Source organism: Dermacentor albipictus, chromosome 7 (genome assembly GCF_038994185.2).
Source record: "Dermacentor albipictus isolate Rhodes 1998 colony chromosome 7, USDA_Dalb.pri_finalv2, whole genome shotgun sequence".
Taxonomy (NCBI): domain Eukaryota; kingdom Metazoa; phylum Arthropoda; class Arachnida; order Ixodida; family Ixodidae; genus Dermacentor; species Dermacentor albipictus.
The window spans coordinates 50,504,303-50,526,066 of record NC_091827.1 but is presented as its reverse complement, the minus strand read 5'-3'; the positions used below and the strand labels follow the sequence as shown (position 1 = coordinate 50,526,066).

Genomic DNA, 21,764 nt, shown 5'->3' with positions numbered 1-21,764 from the left:
TCATTTGTTAGAATATGTACAACGCTAGTGTGGAAAAAAAGTCTGTAAAGCTTTTCTTTTTTTTGTAATATTCACTTCTAATGCAAGCAGTGAGAAACAACACTCGCATGGCTATTACACCTGAGCGCATAGGCTCTCGCTTGTCGGCCTTCTCTTGTCCCTGTCAGCGGAAAAAATTGTAGGCCAATCCCGGAAGTTGTGCAATACTTGGTCGACCCGCAGCGAAAGTAAAGCAGGCTTCATTCACTCACCAAAGAAAAGCGAAAAGTGTATACGTTCTATGGAATCACTCAAATAGAATACAGAACGACATCCATTTCAATAACGAGCAAACACAATAAACAAGCGTCTGAATCATTCGATTGGTGATCTGGGTTTCCTCAAAATAGCGAAAACCACGCAGCGCTCCGTGCATACGTTTCTTGTTCAACATTACCGCTGTGCAAGCTGCCGCGGTGACAGTGGCTCGCAACGTGGGCATGACGTCACTAGCCCGTAATACATACATACATATATATATATATATATATATATATATATATATATATATATATATATATATATATATATATATATATATATATATATAGACGAGAAGACAGGGGGTGAACCGAGGGGCCCGATATTTATTAGTCAAATAATGAGAAGCCAACAAACACTGACACCAAGTACAACATAGGGGAAATTGCATGTGCTTAATGAATGAAATAAAGTAATGATAAATTAATGGAAATTAAAGTGGATGAAAAAACAAAAGCCTTCACCCGAAAGATCACGTTCTCATGACGCCTGCGGCAAAAAAGACGTTCCACGTCCGCCGCCAAGGTCTGTGAGTGGGGGCGCTGGCTAACACTCCCAGGGTTCTACTAGTACACATAAATACCCAAGAAATTGGATGGGGAAACGCCGCCGCGGTAGCTCAATTGGTAGAGCATCGCACGCGACATGCGAAGGTTGTGGGTTCGGTTCCCACCTGCGGCAAGTTGTTTTTTCATCCACTTTAATTTCCATTAATTTATCATTACTTTATTTCATTCATTAAGCACATGCAATTTCCCCTATGTTGTACTTGGTGTCAGTGTTTGTTGGCTTCTCATTATTTGACTATATATATATATATATATATATATATAAATATATATAAGCAACACCCTAGCAACTGATTTTAGGGTTGTTACAGCACGTTTATGGGTAGGCAGCACATGGAACTCCCGAGGAGCACGGTGGGTACAAGGGAAGTAACGGCAGTACGACCAGTGGCGGCATTCGACTGCCAATACTACCATTAATCTAAATTACGCGTACGATTACCCTAAAGCCCACGCCATGCAGTAGTTGCAGTAGCGGTTTTCAAGCTCTCGGCTCGACTTCCACTTTTGCCGGACCGGGATGGTGAGCCTCTCTTTTTTGTCGAGCATTGAAATGTCTCGGGCGTATTCGAACCTCGTGTCAGGCATGTGAATAGTTCTCAAGAACATCGTCTTTGAAATATGATATTGTGGCGCATTTTTTGTCCCGCATATCGAGGTGTCACTCTTGTGCTTCTCCATTAGAAAGTTACATACAGTTTCCTTTTAAGCTGTTGATACTGATCATGAGCTTACCTCACAGTTCAACCGCAAAATGGTCAATTTCGTTCAATCAAAAGTTTTGAGATTTCTGCAACCCGTACACACGTTCCACCCGACAATGTACGGAAAAAGTGAAATTTAGTACACCAGTCACCACAAACACGCATTGTGAAGTACACAAAACTTGAAAATAAAAGCATGACTTGTATTTATTGGTATACAAAAGTAAGCCGACTATGTTTTTGCTTTTATTTATTTTTTTATTTCTTCACCCAAGCAAGGAGGTTCATGGTAGTGGCGGAAAAACAAGGGGAAGAGAGCTGCGGAAAAGCAGCTTGACTGGCCCCAGGTTCCGTTTACAATGACAGCAGCAGGGCAGGTGGGAAACGTTAAGGGAAAAAAAGAGGAGAAAAAAGAAAGGAGTGAAGGAGTGAGTTAAGGAGTGAATCGTGTCACACTCTTCAGGAAGTCGATGGCGACTGCTTGTGACGTGGAAGCTTATCCCGAAACCAACTTTTGACTGTATTCATAGTAGAATTTCCTGAAATCCTTCAAGCGATAGAAAGGAGGTTTGGCGCAGAGCTTAGCGAGGTCGGTTAGGTGCACGTTGAGCAACAACCAACTGAACTTGCGGTCTTTGTTCTTGCTGCTCATAGTCAATTCAGCCTGAGCGAAAATAAATTGCACACAGTTAGTACTGCAGAGGCAATAAAATTATTGTGCAAATAGTTGACAAAGGGAACACGTATACCTAGGGAGGGTTCGACCACAGTCTAGTTCAGGTGCCTAATGTTTCTCGCAACATTTTCCTACTGTTTACTGCGGCGCTTGCTTGATAATTAGTGCTGCAGCGCCTCGTGGATATTCCCTTTTTGAACATGCATTGCTTGTGGACCCAACTCCGCATGCTGTTGCACTTTCTAGCAATGCGCCTGTTGTGGATAAATTGATGTCGTTCTTGGTTTTTTTTCCCGAAATGCCATGCTTTAAACACGTCGAGAAGATAAATAAGGAAGAACCCAAAATCTACCCACGTATTGCGCCATGACTGTCTCCCGTGCGGAGCTGTCTTAACCTAAGCAATATTCTGCACTGCTATTCATTCCCGTTTTTCGTCAGTTGATCAAGCGGCACCTCGCCTGCAGGATAACTTCGTATTGACCATTAAGCTATATTCAGTGAAGTGAGCGAGGGATATGTTTCGCGTGAAATACCGAAGGTGTGGCGCCTTCGCAGATGAATTTCTCAGCAAAGCAGAAATAGAACGCACCTTCGGCAGTAACGTACTCGCTGTTTCGTAGGTGTAGAAGTAAGTCCAGTTCCGAAAACTACTGATGCCAGCGACGATCTTTTCTTGTTCCAGTAATTGCCGGAACATGTTTACTCTCTCGCATGCCTAGAGGTAAAATGGAAGCACGAAGGTTCAATGCAGTGTTCCCATTATATGAAATTTTTCTGTATGAGTTGTAGAGTATAATAGTTTTACGATTTCAAAGCCGCGAGATGTCAAAGCAGTGGACCCCATGGTCGGGACAATACTTTCCAGCTTGTGTGCGGCGTCATTAGCGCGGGCACAGAGTTCACTGTCTGCGTGTTAGAACAAGAAATATAGATTATATTTTGTACCTCTAAGTAAATGAAGGTCCTACGAATCCAGCAGTCTTCGCTCTCTGCCATTATTGCTGGCATGGTTGAGCCAGTTGTTTTACATGCAGCCTACTCCTTCGTCTGCATCAAACATTACATTCCTTGTAGCCACTATTCTCCGTACTTTGACTTCAATGGAGGCATAATTCGTGTACACTTCTCGCAGACTAGAAATCCAAGGCGCCAATATACACGGGGGGTCGGGAGCAGTCATCTCGACATCCATGGAATTGTCGAATACTGAACTAACACATACCCATCTTGAGACGCTTAGAGGGAAGTTGTAATTCTTAGAGCCTTTTGTTTTATTAGCCAAACTGCACTAATAATATCGCGAACATAAAAAAGTATTATCTTAATTTGCACGTTTACATTTATTGATATCAATTTAAATATTTTAGTGATCTGACAGGAAGTTACAAAGCATGCTTTCTTTAAAAAAAAAATGGTTTCTGACTATTGAGCGCATTTTCTTGGACACAGTATTTTCTCCTGCTCTGTTGGCGACGGCAGAGGGATTCACACGACACTGCTAGTACAGTGTAATCAGAGTCCACAACAACACACTTGCCCTCTAAGATATTAGAGAATTAGCGGGTATGGTACCTGCAAGCGGATTACCGGTTGACGGGAAGCGTAAACGTGATCATCGCTGGGATGAGTACGGGGTTCGCCGTTCCTGCTGAGTCTCTTGATTCTGCTTGACCACTGCGACAGCCGCTCCCAGTCGACTGCCAATAATCGGTGTTCTTAAAACTACCACGCTGAAACTACGTTCCCGCACACTAACGTCTACGATACCTGACGACGTATCTCCGCCGACGCCTTTTGCCAAATCGGTCCTGTGTCCCGGTGTGCACCTCCAATGGCCCTTGCTGCTTTCAGCGGCGCGAATTACAACAAGTGGACTATGTGGTGTCGTCGTACGTGAGGCGATGGCAGAAAACAGAACCACGCAATTTTCTACCTAGCGGTTGTAGCCAGCGTCTGGTACAACAACCATGAAAGGAATTTCGGGACATGGTCAGCGTTTAAGACGTCTTTCGTAGATGTGTTTGGCCGCCCTGTTTTTCGCAAGCTGCGGGCAGAGCAGCGTTTGCTGGAATGAGCTCAACAGCTGGGTGAATCATTCACGAGCTACACTGAAGGCATTTTACACTTGTGCAAGAGAGTCGACGCCACCATGTCAGAGACAGACCGAATAAAAAATATTACGAATGAAATGGAGCGCGGCGTTCTTACCATGCTGCTCGCGAAGAATTAAAACGCTGCGGGAGAAATAAGCACTCTGCGCCAAAGTACGAGGAGTTGCGGAGGCGGCGCTCAATTAACCGCCGACCTTCTTGGCAAGAGCAGTGTCTGGCTGGATTGGCTGCTTTATATGAATAGTCAACGCTTCTCGCTGCGATAAAGGCGTTTGTGGGTGAGGAAGTTCCGCGCCAGCTCTCCTTAGTGCTCAGCCGTAGCATATTCAACAGCGTGCTCAAGATTTTGCACCCTCACTCCAACAGGCAATTGAGGAAAACTTGCCGAGGGCTTGCCTCTCCACCACCAACTGATCCCTGAAGTGGGGATTCTCAGTTATCCTGTGTCACCATGTCCCGACCACCTTCTGCAGCTGCAGCGTAGCCCTTAATAACGCCGACGGGGTAACAAGGCCCCGACACCAAGTCGCAGTCCCGTTGTTTCAGCAGAGGCCACGTCGAACGCGTCCTGTCACCTGGAATAGACATGCCGTCACAAGCTCGGGCCGTGCGCTCGACGATCGGTCAATATAATTTGCCTCTCTCTACGCTGCTCCGGTCGCCGGCTTTTGTCGACGCGCTCAATTGAATATTGACGCAGCACTAGGGACGTCCCATGATACAGACTTGCCAAGATGATTTTGCAGCTCTTGCAACTCATATTTGGCACCGTCAGCGTTTCGACCGATGGCCGTTACCCGTCGTTCACATGCTACGCGTCGCCGCTCAATGTCACCGATACGACCACGTTCTGCGGCTCGAGAAGAGGAGAACGTATTGGCAGAGCCCATGAGGCGAGGGCTGTGGTGCTGTTGGGCTACAAAATGTTTTCACCGTCCCCCATCTAATGTCACAGATGTTTCTGTCTCCCATAGTCATCAGTCCTTCTCCATAAATAACTTGACTGTGAGCTTCGTTTGCTTCAAAACTTGCCCAGCTTCATTTGCAGTCTTGCCGTGAGCGCCCAGGCGATTCGTCCCACCGACCTTAGACTCCCATCGAGTCCTCTTTCAACTCTTGACTTCAAGCCAACACCCGTATTTTCAAATGTACGTCCTGGAATTATTACACCTTCCCATATACCCTGGAACCTCTCGTACCTATTGTATCCCCCTAGCATTAAGGCCGCATTTCTATTCCCCTTTACTGTTATTGTTCTTCCCCTGTGTTTCATATATCTATCTCCTCCGTTTGTCCATACAATAATACATCCATATTCCTTTACGCTAGGTATTTCTTGCCCTGTATTGTCAATGTCTGTTCGGTGTTTTCATTAAATACTATAACACCAGGTTGCTTAACGCTAAATTTCAGACCACTTATCGCCTTGCTGCCCACAGACGTTGCGTATCACTTAGCTTGTTTGCTAGCAACACAAGGTCGTCCGCACAAAACAAACCTGCAAGCTGCTGCTCTACTACTGTACCCGCCTGTTTGTCTGAGAGATTAAAGATGATGTTGCGTCTTTCTAGCCTCTTTTCCATCCTCACCATGTAGATCATAAACAGCAGGGGAGATAAACCGCAAGCCTGCCTCAGTCGCTTGCTGATATCTCAGTAAATCTCTCTTCAACGCACCACACAATGGCCGCCTACGCATTCCCTTTCCAGAATATCCAACAAAATGCTGTGGTATACGTTGTCATAAGCTCCTGCAATGTCTCAAAAGTCCGCATATTACGGTCTCCTTTGTACTCTTGATATTTCAATACACTGAGTAAGGACAAATAACTTATACAAATATCTACCTTTTCTGAAGACACTCTAAAAATCTCCCAAAATGCCATTCTTCTATGTCTATTCTTGCAGCTTTACCTGAATTGCCCTCACTCCTAATCTGTATGTTACCGATGTTATGGTCAACGGTTAACAGACGTTATGGTCAACGATTACATTGATTCTACTTTGCCTTCAACTGCCTGGTATTCGTCTGCCTTTTAGACTTGTTCCTACTCTTTCGACAGAGTTTCCTTACTTTTTACTCATAACCTAACGGAAACCGCGTTTTGCCATGTGGATGTGCGCTTCGGAATTTTTTTATTCGGCTTTTTTCCAGGTTTACATTTGTCAGCAGCAGCTGCTTTTCAGTCTGGTGCTTTTTCACACACCTTTCTTCCTCAACAAGAACCTCGTGAGTGCTTGGGAAAGATTCAACTAGTACTTTTAGAATGTATTTTAATGCCGCGTCCCTTTCCTTCCATCCATTCCTGGCATCTTAGTCTAGGACATGTTCTTGTATTGTTGCAGTCTTCATGCCTATTATATATATGTGGCTCCGAAATAGTCTATGTCCGGCCTACTTTTTGTCCCATATTTCCGGAAACCAATGTTAACTTTCTCCTTTTATCTTTGCTTGCACCAGTTGTTGAACCATAGATTTTTCTCCCTGTATATTTTCATATTCTGGTTACCTCATCCTGTGGCAACTGCGCTTTTTGTCTGCCTGTGCTCTCGGGATGCTCTCTGTCTTTCGGCGTTCGCTTCTAGTATCTCTTTGTTCCCCACTTTTCGGTTCCTTTTTTTCTTTTCGAACAAACATGTTGCTTCGCATTCCGTATGTCTGTCGTTATTACACTCAGAAGCTCATTATATTCTCACACTTTGCTTGGCAATTTTCCATGTTCTTCGTCAACTTTATAGAATGTATTTGTTATTTGACCGCTGCCATCACCCACATTGCCATTGATGAAACCGTTTCTTAACTTGCTTCTTTTTACTTTTTATACCTTTATTTTTTCTCTCTTTTACTGTGCAAATATACTTATTCACCTCTCCTTCCCTTAATGCCTCTGGCTATGGAATTATGCTAAATAAATAAATAAATAAATAAATAAATAAGTAAATTTGTTCAGTGTTCAAATTTAGACTGGCCATTTTGCACGCGTTGCGCTCTTCACCAACTGCACATACCATATATTCAAAATATTGTGTTTGTGGCAGCTCCCTATGTTGCTATACCCTTCCTCGTCAATGAGTTTTTCTCTGCAATTATCATGAACTCCTTCTCTCATCAGACAGTAATCACTGGACGACTGCTAGTTTCCCCCTTCCCGCGTGGTCTGCTCGATACACTTAGCCCCTGTATTCATGATAACAAGGCTGTGTTGCTCACAAAGATCTGTCATTGACTTCCCGTTGTTGTCCGTTTAGCCATCTATATCCTGCATGTTTGGCATTCGTGTCACCTAATAGGACAATTTCGACATTATTCCCGAAACCCTTCATATCAGCACTTGGCTGCGGATGTTCGGAGACCAGAGCCATCCGGTGGTAAAGCAACGAACCCATCGGTGGTGACACACAACTCCTCCATGGCGATTGGTTGGCCTCTTTACTGACTACACATCCATGCAGCTTCCACGGTCACAAAAAGCCGGCGATGCTCACAGACAAAGGCTTCGCTTTTAAATGGTGAAGGCGTATCCCAAATGATCCGCTATTTCATGGACGTTGCTGGATCGCTACAACCATCAAACAGAGTCATGCCTTACTTGCAGCTTATATTACGACCCCCAACACAGGGTCGCAGGTTGTTTACCAGCATCCGACTGTCGGCTGTATTGGCACCCTTCGTAAACGCGGCTGTTGTTTCTAGAGCAGTGCAGACGACCAGGTTGTGCGAGCTGTGCAAGATGGCCGTCGACAGGAGCTAACAATGTGGAATAAACAAATAAACATGTTGCTTTGTGCAGGTTGCGCCAGAGCATGTACCGTTTCCGTCTGCATGTGTGCATCAGTCCAAACAAAAACAAACTACGACCACCATGTCAGCGGGAGAGAGAGTAAGATAAAGCTGTTTGCTTTAAGATTCCAAGCAGTTAAACGTTCCTTCACAGCGCTTTCACAAAAGTGTGCAGCCGAAACTTTCGTGTGGGCCAGAGTGGACCCCATTACAGTTTTCTATTTGCGATCAGAAATATTCTCACCTGTGATAAACTTGATATGGTAAAGCCGACGCAGCTGCTGTAGATCGCATCAGTCAGCTTTTGATAGGTTTTGCTCATGTTATAAGTCAGCAAGCCCATCTGGAATGCAAACGCCACTATACTTGCCTTCGCTTTGAAGGCAGAACCTTTTAGAGGCAAAAACTCCGCCTGCGGAAAGAAATGCATGGAATTGATGAATGTTTTCTGAAAAAAAAAATATGAGAGTTTACATGCAAAGAAAAACAAAAACAAAAAATACCTCAAGATCTCCTTGAAATTGAGGCACAGGTAGAAGTACTATTTATATATACTCCTTTCAACAGCCTAGAAAACTGTTGTAAAAAATACGAGCGAAAAATGAATCAGGCTAACTGTCATGATGTGCGCTGCAACTGCAACTTGTCGTAAAAATGTGTCTTTTGATGCTGAAATATTACTGCGGAGGCAGCATGAAGGCGGGTAAAACCATTGCTCTCAGTCTCCTGACTGTGAGATGTTTCAAGGCAAGACGGCGCATGAATCGAGGAAACGATGTGTACTCTCCTCAATCCAATGGAGGCCTTGGTGCACGTTGTGTTTTTTAACAGTTAAAATATATAATCTAAGCCATGCAAACCAAACGAAAATATAGCCTCATACAAGTCGAGAGATGAAAAGCACTGACTTTCGCACTAAAAATAGACTCTTATGAACCCGCAGTGTGATGTCTGAGCTGGTACCACATAACACCACCACATTCAGGTCGCACTTTTTTCAGCTTATCATGGCCTACAGTTCCTGTAGTCTCACGCTTTTTGCGTGATGGGGCTAAATTTTTGACAAGTGATTAAAAAAATAGTTTATTGTGGCAGAGGAATTATTCAATGAGGGTCCTGAATTGTAGTTTCCTTGAAAACTCGGTTAGGCGTAGATCTCGCCAGAGTCTACACTCTACATTTTCTCTTATTTTGTATCCATTACCATCTGTTACCCACTTCTCAACGGTAAAAGGCATTGCACTCTGCAGCTGCTATTAACAAAAGCTATAAAGGGACCAAAAACTCGTTTCCACTATATTATCCTGGTAGCTATACTGCCTCCGATCCTGTGCCTTTATTACAAAGTTCATGCACTAGAACTTTTCTTAGCATGTCCTATTGGCCAATCACTATTTCGGACATATTACAAGGCCGGTCAGTCACAAATATTTCTCACGAACGAAAAGCGTTGCGAGTGAGAATCTGAGGCCAAATTCACAAAGCTTTTCGTTCACAAAACATTCACCGGCTGCCTTCTCTAGTTCTATATCCAGCGTCAGGATTGGTTGTCATTTGTCCTATGCTACTATCCTGGCGTAATAGGTGTGCAATAGGACGTGCAGTCGCCCACACAAAATCACGGATCACGAAATCAACAAGAAAAAATTAGACCTCACCATCCCTGCAGCTTTTCGAACGTAGTCTGCTTTTTTATACTCCAGGATATAGTATTATATAGGTCCAACACGTCTTTCTCTAACTTTACGGCGCGCGGTCACAAAAATGCTCGGAAATTGAATATCTCCTTTCCGATCATGTGGTGGTACGCCATAAGGCTTGGGGCTTCAAGCAACAATAGAAAAGAATCTAATGTGGTCTTATCAACGAATTCCATGTAAAAAAATTATTAAGGTTCCAGGTTGCTTTCTTTAAAAAAATACATTCACGTGTTGCGAACAAAGATTCACTTCCTGCTACACACCGGATTGTGAACACTTGTTGAAGCCGTGATGGTGCAGTAAGCGTTGTTGCCAACAAAACCGAAGCCCGGCAGGTAGCACCAGGTCGACAAGGCTATAAAGATCTGACGAGCATGGGAGTATTAAAGATTTGTCCTGCCACTTCCCGTACTTAGCCACGAATTAAATGACAAGTGCGTGCTTTATATTGATGATAGAGTTCTTGCGTGGCCGGTAATTTGGTATACACAGGCGGGTTGGATGGATGGCCGGGTGAGCGGAGGCGTAAATCTAAGCAGTTGGATTGGTTGCGCCACCTAGAGACACTGATCTCCACCAGACTAAGGGCACATTCACACCGGCGACTTGAGGAGGTCGCGCGACCATTTGCGACTCGCAATCAAAAAGCGACCGAAGACGGCTGATGTTCACACCGGCAAGCCCGGCTGAGCGCGACCCGCAATTCGCAAACCCGGAGATTATCGCTCTCAGCGAGAACTCTCGGAATCTACGCGGAATTTGAATGCGACGCCGGAGGAGGCCGGATGTAGACACACGAAACATCACTTCCGGTGCGCCGCTGATTGGTTTATCAGTTTTGCGACCACGGTCGCGCGACTGAAAAATCGCGCAGAGAGCGACTCACCCAAAATGGTCGCTTTTCGAGAAGGCGACCGTTTGCGACCATTTGCGACTGGTCGCAAAGCGACCAACTTGGTCGCGCTACCACCTCAAGTCGCCGGTGTGAATGTGCCCTAAGACAGCTAATACTGCGGTACCCAAGTGGATCTTGTTTCGCTGCTGGCGTAAATTTTCAGCAGTGGTCTAATCGTGAACAAGCTTTCCTTTAATATGTTATTCTTCATTAGCAGCAACGTAGAACAGCTTCATTTACTGCAATACCAGCTCCTTTTTTTGTATCGTTGAACTTGCTCGCACCAGGTGACTCGAGCAATCCAAACGCTGACGTTTACATCTTCGCTAACCTGGAGATTGGCCCAATCTACATGCGTACACCAGATTACGGGACACACTAAAGCGAATGCCTTACTGATACTGCGTGTCCACCAAACACGTTAATTGCGGACATCGGCACAACTTCCACAGCAGAAAGTTAAAACTGTCTTTTGAGGTTCCCCAACCCACTGAGGTTCCCATTCATGTGGCCCAATCAACGCAACACTATGGTGAATTCTCAGCTCCATTACTTTTTGGACAAGAAAAAGAAATAGCGAAGAAAATCCGCCCTGCAAAATTATATATGTATATGTGTGAATGGTTTGCACATGATGAAACATAAATCCAAGTTTACATAACGTGTTGTGAAGGATTCCCGTCTCTTATTGGAAATTATTTTAGATAGGTTGGGACAGGTTCATTTATCGTTCAAGGTTATCCAACCAATTCTACTTGAGGTAAAAAATGGCTGCTTTTTCCCGGGGCAAGCTTTGCGACTACATATATCTTTTTTGAAATTTATCATCAGACGCATCTCAAAACAGATACCATACAGCGGAGGCGCACTTCATATTTGGGGAAATGTATGCTTTAAATTGTGCAACTTTTTTAAACCGAGGTGTCTCCATGTTTTGGAACTTCATTGCAAGAAACAAGGTCTATTTATCTCCTGATTTTCACTGTGGCAAAAATATTGACCGTAAATGACTTTTCTTCGTGTATAACCCTAAACGCTATACGGAAGAAAGAAAAACATGTCAGTTTGCCCGAACTTTGACTGCGCCGGTAGTGATTCGCTTGAGCACTCTCAAGGCGCACTCACCAACTGTGCAGTAGCTCTATTCGGAGATTTCCACGCATTATTGGGCAGGGCTTTGCACATGTAGCGATCCGGCATTTCCAATATACTCGTGATGAAAACCACGATGGACACGTCGTTCCTGTAAAGCATGCCAGCTTGCTGTTAGTGCGTGTCATAGGTGGTCTTTCAGCAGCCGTGAAAAACAAGTCGCTCACACTTTATAGACCCCAGGGATGGGGGTGAAGCCAGACAAGGCTGGAACGCTCAATACCAAGGTATTCTCGGTATTGCCTTTGCGCCTTCCGCTTCGTGCAGAACCTGACCTCATTAGACTCCACGGTGGCATTTATTTTGCGATAGACGAAATAAAATTCCTGTGGCCGATCATGAGGTTGCGTTGGGAAGTGGTACACGGTGGTGGGCAATAGTAATATGTTAACAAGTCCCGCTGCGCGCACATCGCCATCGACACGAACTTTGCGATACTTCTTTTTGTTCAGGCAGGTTTACTCCGCAGGAATGCTGTTTTTCGCACTTGTAGTGCCTGTTTTTGCGCTACGTGCAGTGCGAATAGAGCAGTAGGTAATTAAGACACGTAAACGAAGAATAGTGCATTTAGGGCGTCCCGTTAAGCGTCAGAAATGCGCCTTCTTCAGCAAAACGTCGCAGAAATATATTTATATATATTAAGGTATTATATTTATTAATGTAGTAGTTCTGCGGAAATGCGCGAGGTGGAGAGAAGTAATGAATAAAGGGAAAATCAGACATCCGCCCGTTCGAAGCAATTGCTACAAAGGAAACCCATACGGGTTCCTCGAATGAAAAGCCTCGGAGTTGAAGAAAAATTTGTCCTGCTCGGGGACGCGAACCCGGGACCACCGCCTTTCCGGGGCAGCCGCTCTACCATCTGGGCTAACCAGGCGGCTAGCAGATGGCAGGGCGAAGTCGAATTTGTCGACAACACACGAAGCAAAGGCAAGTGTTTGACGTAGTAGTTCTGCGGAAACCCTCGAGGTGGAGAGAAGTAATTAATAAAGGGAAAATCAGACATCCGCTCATTCCTAGCAATTGCTACAAAGGAAACCCATAAGGGTTCCTCGAAAGAAAGGCCTCAGAGTTGAAGAAAAAGTCATCCTGGTCCGGGACGAATTTTATTATTCTAGACTTTTTTCTGTATCTAATGTGCCTGATTCAGCGTGCGGATGCAAAGATGTTTTTGCAGTTCTAGTGCTTGTTTATGCCGACTTGCGCGAACTTCAGTGCGAATGCACCAATTGGAAATTAGACATGTGAACATAGAATACTGGATTGAGGGCGGCATCTTAAGATTGAGAAATGCGCCTTTTTTCGCAATACCTCACACAAATATATATATATATATATATATATATATATATATATATATATATATATATATATATATATATATATATATATATATATATATATATATATATATGTTGTAAGCACTATTAACGTACTTCGTCGTTTTCATTTGTACATAGCCATCATCATCTTCCCTGTTCTTCGATTTCTTCGCGCATGAGCTGGGGCGTTGCATTTGTTGGGAATAAACGTCGCCGGACAACTTGGTCGGTCTCGGTATTGTAAAGTAGTGGAGTTGCGTCAAGACCCCGACGTCCTCTCGCGTTCCCGTCCTACCTGGAGCTACGTTCCGGTCACCGCCTGCGCCTGGCTACCCCTACAACGATGGACACTTTTAACCCCTGCTCTTCCGGCGCCTTTACCCTACCACACAGACGACCCCGTCGGCGGCGCCCTCTTGGACTGTGACGAGCCCTCAGCGCGATCCCCCTGTCTTTGCGGGACTCCGCGGTGATGACGTCAACGATTGGATCGATCACTGCGATCGCGTGAGTTCTTGCAACAAGTGGAATGACACCCAGAAATTAAGGCACGTCGCATTCTACTTGACCGGTGTTGCAAAGACGTGGCATTTCAACCACGAGTCCCACATCGCGGATTGGTCAACGATTACCTCCAAGCTGCGGAAAATCTTCGCTTCCTCGTCTCGCCGTGCAGAAGTTGCCAAACAGAAGCTGGGCGCACGCCTCCAACTTCCACAGGAATCTTGCACTTCATACATACAGGATGTCTTGGCTCTGTGACGCCGTGCGAACCCCGGCATGACGGAAGCCGAATGTGCTCGCCACATATTAAAATGCATTGCGTCTGTCGCGTTGAACGCCTTAATCGTGCAAAATCCGGCTTTTGTCCACGACATCACTTCCACGTGTCAACGCCTAGACGAGCTGCAGTCTATTCGTCTTCAGCATGGCAGTAGCGATTCCCAGGTTCGCCATTCTCCAGATCTGCGTGCTCTTATCCGCACCATCATCCGCGAACAGCTTCAAATACAAGACCTAAGGCGTCCACCTGCTGCCTGCGCCCCAACCCCCACCTTTAACTTGCGCGAGGTCGTCAAGCAAGAGTTGACAGCGATGACTACACCCGCGACGCCTCTTGCTCCGGAAGCGCCCCACACACCTACCTACGCGGATGTTGCTTACCTACCCGCCCATACAATGACCTCCGTGCCTATTGAAGTTTTCTATGACCATTTGGCTTCAATGGGAAGCAGAGCACTTGCTCCGCCATCCTACCCTCAGTGGCGCCCGCCTTATCCGGTTTGTTTTTACTGTGGTATATGCGGCCATATGTCTCGCTTCTGCCGCCGCCGCCAGCAAGGTGAAATACGAGGCTATGCTGAGCACGAGAGAGACCGCACTCGCTGTCAAGACGCCTACTATCCCGGATCGTACTCGTTCCCGCAACAGCGTTCTCAGTCTCCTCCAGCTGCTCCCAATCTGCCTCATAGTTCCCGTTCGGCTAGACGTCATTCTCCTTCGCCTTACCGGCGCTCTACATCACCGCTTCGCCCCACTTCCCATCTTGTCGACCAGCACTCGGAAAGCTAACTGTTGCAGTTTTTGGAGGAGAAACTGCTTCTTATCGGTATTAAAAAATTCCTCCTGTTCTCCCGGCCAATATGCTTTCTGTGACAGTCGAAGGTGTTCCCGCGTAAGCTCTCATTGATACCGGTGCCGCCGTTTCTGTTCTTCTTAGTGATCTGTGTTGCCGGCTCTGGAAAGACAAAACGCCTTATCTTGGACCTATTTTGCGTGGTGCTAATAACGCATTCAATCACCCCGACGGACAATGCACTGCTCGTGTTCTCATCGACGGCATACGCCACCATATTAAGTATCTCATCCTTCTAACATGTATCCATGAAATTATACTGGGTTGGGACTTCCTACATTCTGCTTCAGCCGTCATTTCATGTAGAGAGGAAGTTCTCCATATCACGGATACAGCGCTTGCACCTGTTACGGACTCTTCACTTTCATGCATGAACTTGGCCATCACTGCGGACTCCGTCCTGCGTCCTGGTCACGAAGACGTTGTAGCCTTAACATCCAGTAAGATCACCGACGGAGACGTGCTAGTCGCCCCTTCTTCCCGCTGTACTTCTCGCGGAATTCTCATTGTCACCTGTCTCGCCCGGTTTTCATGTGGCCGCTCCCTTCTGTCTGCTTGCAACACGACCCGAGATCCATAGATGCTGCCCAAAGGGATGACTGTGGCAACCCTCGCTGACCCTCAGCCTATCTCTACAGTTATGATTTGCCGTTCCTCATCGCCAGCACCAACATCAGGTTTGGATTCTTCTTTCCCTCCTCCAGCCGTTCTTGTTTCTGACCTAACAACCACGCAGACCGAAGCCTCACTGGCGGTCTTGGCAAAGCACAAAGCCTGTTTCGATAGCTGTTCCCCTGTGTTGAGCCAAACTTCTGCGGCTACACACCGCATCGAAACAGATGGTTCCGCTATAATACGACGAAGCCCCTATCGTGTATCGCCGTCCGAACGCAAGATCATTGAAGAACAGTTTGCTGACATGCTTGCGGGGAAGATAATACGACCCTCAGCTAACCCATGGGCGTCTCCCGTGGTTCTGGTAAAAAAAAAAAGGATGGCTACGTTCGCTTTTGCGTCGATTATCGAGCGCTCATTAAGACCACACGCAAGGACGTATATCCAATACATCGAATTGACGACGCTTTGGACACTCTACAAGGGGCGGAGTATTTCTCCAGCATTGATCTTCGATCAGCATATTGGCAAATTCTGATGAACGAGACTGAGAAAGAAAAGACCGCATTTGTTACACCAGACGGACTTTATGAATTTAACGTGATGCCTTTTGGCCTTTGTAACGCTCCTGCCACATTTGAGCGCATGCTAGACAACGTACTTCGTGGTCTAAAAATGGAAGACCTGCCTCTGTTATCTGGACGATATTGTCATCTTTTCGTGTGACTACAGCCAACAACTTCATCGATTAGACGAAGTTCTCAAGTGCCTTGGAAATGCTGGTCTCCAGATCAATAAAAAAAATGCAAATTTGCAAACAAGAGCACAAAATTATTGGGCCACGTCGTCTCAACAAATGGCACCAAGCCAGCCCCCGAAAAGATGGGTGCTGTTCTTCAGTTTCCTCGGCCCCAGCAAAAGAAAGATCTACGCAGTTTCCTCGGCTTGGCATCATATTTGCGTCGATTTATATGCAACTTCGCTGCAATAGCAGCTGCTGTACACAAGCTACTGGTTGCCGGTGCCTCTTTCACATGGACGACTGCGAGTCGGCTTTTCAAGCTTTCAAGCAACATCTTGCTTCCGAACCAGTGCTTCGCAACTACGATCGTCGTGCCCCACCATACTGCATACGCACGTGCACAAGGTAATGGCGCAGTACTTCTGCAACGTAATGCAGCCTCTAAAGAGCAAGTCATAGCATATGCCAGCTGAACACATTCTCCAGCTGCGCGGAACTACACCATTACAGAGCAAGAGTGCCTCGCTATCGTTTGATTGATTCAGAAATTTCGCCCGTACCTTTACGGCCGCCACTTCTCCATTGTCATGGACCCTCATTCTCTGTGTTGGCTGTCATCAATGAAAAACATGTCAGGACGCTTAGGACGCTGGATACTCCGCTTGCAGGAATATGATTTCACAATAACGCACAAGTCTGGAAAATGTCATCGTGATGCAGACGCATTGTCTCGCTGCCCACTCTCGCTCTCTCCCGGTAACGCGCCGTAGTTTTCCGCACCACGTCGTTCCGATGCTAGGCCTGCCTTACACCAGCTCTCAATAACGCCCCTGGACCAAGTTACGCTTTCATCACGGTCTGATTTCGTGTCACTTCAGCGAGCTGACTCCAACTGTCGAGCTCTCATGGATCGCCTTAGTGGGTTTGCCGAAACGCCCAACAGCCGCTTGCGACGCTAACTTCGACGATTCCGCCTTCAAGATGGCGTGCTACACCGCGTCGTTAACACCCAACAGGTCACCGGTGGGTCCGAGTTCTGCCTCGCTGCCTTCGCCTGCGAGTATTATAGGCACTTCACGACGACGTATCGGCTGGCCACTTAGTCTTCCACAAGACGTACGACCGCATCAAGACCCGCTGCTTCTTGCCTGGCCTATCCACAACGGTGGCCAAATACATTGCCCCTCGTGCGTCATGTCAGCACCGCAAACGCTTGACGTCCCCTCCTGCTAGTTTATTACAACCTCTCCTTTGCCGGGACGCACCTTTTGAATTTGTTTGTATTGATTTGTATGGTCCCTTGCCGTTGATACCCTCCGGTCACCGTTAGATTTTGACCTCGGTTGACCATTTAACAAGGTATGCCGAGACTGCCCCTCTGCGATCCGGTACCGCTTCTGAGGTCGCCGACATTTTCTTGCGCTCCATTGTCTTTCGCCACGGGGCTCCTCGCGTTCTTCTCAGTGACCGTGGCAAGGCGTTCATTTCCCACGTTCTCGAGGAAGTTCTTCGGGCCGCTAATACCGTCCACAAATCTACTTCTACCTATCATTCGCAAACCAACGGCCTTACTGAGCACTTCCACCATACGCTGGCTGACATGACTTCCATGTACATCCGTCCTGACCACACTGACTGGGATAAAATTCTTCCTTTTGTGACATTCGCATATAATACCGCTATTCAACGGACTACCACCTACAGCTCTTTCTTCCTTGTATATGGATGATCTCCTTCCACCATATTCGACAGAGAATCCTTTTTAACACCTCCTTCACCTAACGCGCTGCCTCCAGAATATTTTGCTGCCTGAGTTGCTCATTGCCGTCAAATCGCCCGGGAAAGCACAGAAGCTACCCAAGCTGAGGGCAAACGTCACTGCGACAACAAACGCCGTGACGTACGTTTTCGCCATGGAGACCAAGTCCTGCTTTGGACTCCAGTCCGCACTCCAGGCCTCTTCAATGTTCAACGTTCAACGTTGAACGTTCAACTCTTCAAGTTCCTTCAGCGCTACATTGACCCATATACTGTTGTGCAGCAAACATCTGCAGTGAACTATCTCGTCCGCCCAGTACACTCCGTCACTGACCGGCGCCGCCGGAATGCTGAAATTGTTCATGTCTCACGGATGAAGCCCTTCACTCCCCGTTTAGATAACCTCTAATCTGTGGCGTGGTGGCAGATGCAGATGCAGTGGTGGCGTAGAAGTAGAACACCCGCCTCGCGTGCAAGAGGTCCGTGGTCTGAATCCCGGCGCCGGCAATTTTCCACCGGAATAAAAAAAAATAAATCCGCGTGTTGATAAAATTGCACAAACAGGCCTGGAGTGTGGCCTGATCCCGGTGACCAGAACCGGTAACGCACTCCCTCACCAGGGCAGGATTGGCCACCCTGGTGCAGTACTTGGCCACAACCTCCTATATGAACACAACAATCAAACCCCGGCCGTCAGTCCCCAGCAGCTGCGCGGCAACTGACCACGGCGGCGGTCAGACCTGCGGCGCAGAAGAGGGTGCTAAGAATCACTGGCTCCGGACAGGCCGCCATTGGAGTATGAACCTGGCAATGTTTAACGCTAGAACGTTATCTAGCGAAGCGAGTCTAGCAGTGCTATTGCAGGAATTAGAGGGCAGTAAATAGGATATAATAGGGCTCAGTGAAGTTAGGAGGCCAAAAGCAGCATATACAGTGCTAAAAAGCGGGCACGTCCTGTGCTACCGCGGCTTAGCGGAGAGAAGAGAACTAGGAGTCGGATTCCTGATTAATAAGAATATAGCTGGTATCATACAGGAATTCCATAGCATTAACGAGAGGGTGGCAGGTCTTGTTGTGAAACTTAATAAGAGGTACAAAATGAAGATTGTACAGGTCTACGCCCCTACATCCAGTCACGATGACCAGGAAGTCGAAAGCTTCTATGAAGACGTGGAATCGGCGATGGGTAGACTGACAACCAAATACACCATACTAATGGGCGACTTTAATGCCAAGGTAGGCAAGAAGCAGGCTGGAGACAAAGCAGTGGGGGAATATGGCATAGGCACTAGGAATAGCAGGGGAGAGTTATTAGTAGAGTTTGCGGAACAGAAAAATATGAGGATAATGAACACCTTCTTCCGCAAGCGGGATAGCCGAAAGTGGACCTGGAGGAGCCCAAACGGCGAGACTAGCAATGAAATAGACTTCATGCTCTGCGCTAACCCTGGCATCATACAAGATGTGGACGTGCTCGGCAAGGTGCGCTGCAGTGCCCACAGGATGGTAAGAACTCGGAATTAGCCTAGACCTGAGAAGGGAACGGAAGAAACTGGTACATAAGAAGCCGATAAATGAGTTAGCGGTAAGGGGGAAAATAGAGGAATTCCAGATCAAGCTACAGAACAGGTACTCGGCTTTAACTGAGGAAGAGGACCTTAGTGTTGAAGCAATGAACGGCAATCTTGTGGGTATCATTAAGGAGTGTGAAATGGAAGCCGGTGGCAACTCCGTTAGGCAGGATACCAGTAAACTATCACAGGAGAAGAAAGATCTGATCAAGAAACGCCAATGGATGAAAGCCTCTAACCCTACAGCTAGAATAGAACTGGCAGAACTTTCGAAGTTAATCAACAAGCGTAAGACAGCTGACATCAGGAAGTATAATATGCATAGAATTGAACATGCTCTCAGAAATGGAGGAAGCCTAAAAACAGTGAAGAAGAAACTAGGAATTGGCAAAAATCAGATGTATGCGTTAAGAGACAAAGCCGGCAATACCATAACTAACATGGATGAGATAGTTCAAGTGGCTGAGCAGTTATATAGAGATTTATACAGTACCAGTGGCACCCACGACGATAATGGAAGAGAAAATTGTCTAGAGGGATTCGAAATCCCAAAGGTAACGCCGGAAGAAGTAAAGAAAGCGTTAGGAGATATGCAAAGGGGGAAGGCAGCTGCGGAGGATCAGGTAACAGCAGATTTGTTGAAGGATGGTGGGCAGATTGTTCTAGAGAAACTGGCCACCCTGTATACGCAGTGCCTCATGACCTCGAGCGTACCGGAATCTTGGAAAAACGCTAACATAATCCTAATCCATAAGAAAGGGGACGCCAAAGACTTGAAAAATTATAGACCGATCAGCTTACTGTCCGTTGCCTACAAACTATTTACTAAGGTAATCGCAAATAGAATCAGGAACACCTTAGACTTCTGTCAACAAAAGGACCAGGCAGGATTCCGTAAAGGCTACTCAACAATAGATCATATTCACACTATCAATCAGGTGATAGAGAAATGTGCGGAATATAACCAACCCTTATATATAGCTTTCATTGATTACGAGAAAGCGTTTGATTCTGTCGAAACCTCAGCAGTCATGGAGGCATTACGGAATCAGGGTGTAGACGAGCCGCATGTAAAAATACTGAAAGATATCTATAGCGGCTCCACAGCCACCGTTGTCCTTCATAAAGAAAGGAACAAAATCCCAATAAAGAAAGGCGTCAGGCAGGGGGATGCAATCTCTCCAATGCTATTCACAGCGTGTTTACAGGAGGTATTCAGAGACCTGGATTGGGAAGAATTGGGGATAAAGGTTAATGGCGAATACCTTAGTAACTTGCGATTCGCTGATGATATTGCCTTGCTTAGTAACTCAGGGGACCAATTGCAATGCATGCTCACTGCCCTGGAGAAGCAAAGCAGAAGAGTGGGTTTAAAAATTAATCTGCAGAAAACTAAAGTAATGTTTAACAGTCTCGGAAGAGAACAGCAATTTACAATAGGCAGCGAGACACTGGAAGTAGTAAGGGAATACATCTACTTAGGGCAGGTAGTGACGGCAGATCCGGATCATGAGACAGAAATAATCAGAAGAATAAGAATGGGCTGGGGTGCGTTTGGCCGGCATTCTCAGATCATGAACAGCAGGTTGCCATTATCCTTCAAGAGGAAAGTGTATAATAGCTGCGTCTTACCAGTACTCACCTACGGGGCAGAAACCTGGAGGCTTACGAAAAGGGTTCTACTCAAATTGAGGGCGACGCAAAGAGCTATGGAAAGAAGAATGATAGGTGTACCGTTAAGGGATAAGAAAAGAGCAGATTGGGTGAGGGAACAAACGCGAGTTAATGACATCTTAGTTGAAATCAAGAAAAAGAAATGGGCATGGGCAGGGCATGTAATGAGGAGGGAGGATAACCGATGGTCATTAAGGGTTACGGACTGGATCCGAAGGGAAGGGAAGCGTAGTAGGGGGCGGCAGAAAGTTAGGTGGGCAGATGAGATTAGGAAGTTTGCAGGGACGGCATGGCCGCAATTATTACATGACCGGGGTTGTTGGAGAAGTATGGGAGAGGCCTTTACCCTGCAGTGGGCGTAACCAGGCTGATGATGATGATGATGAATATGTGGCCAGGCTGGCCGCTTCCATGGTGGAGGTAAGTTAGTGGAAGCACTATTACCGTACTTCGCCTTTCGGATTTGGACATAGCCATCATCATCTTCCCTGTTCTTCGACTTCTTTGCGCATGAGCTGAGGCTTTGCCTTTTTTGGGAATAAACAGCGCTGGACAA

General features: G+C 46.4%; 1 protein-coding gene across 1 annotated transcript in view; it reads right to left on the bottom strand.

Moving 5' to 3' along the window:
• Window positions 1-1,806: 1,806 nt before the first annotated feature.
• The window catches only part of LOC135910158 (uncharacterized), a 120,353-nt gene continuing 100,395 nt past the window's right edge, over window positions 1,807-21,764 (bottom strand). The window contains exons 11-14 of the mRNA XM_070522232.1: window positions 11,864-11,981; window positions 8,388-8,555; window positions 2,842-2,967; window positions 1,807-2,237 (exon numbers count right to left, since the gene is read on the bottom strand). Of these exons, the coding sequence (XP_070378333.1) occupies window positions 2,070-2,237; window positions 2,842-2,967; window positions 8,388-8,555; window positions 11,864-11,981 (580 nt within the window). The 3' untranslated portion in view covers window positions 1,807-2,069. The remainder of the gene's footprint in view (window positions 2,238-2,841; window positions 2,968-8,387; window positions 8,556-11,863; window positions 11,982-21,764) is intronic.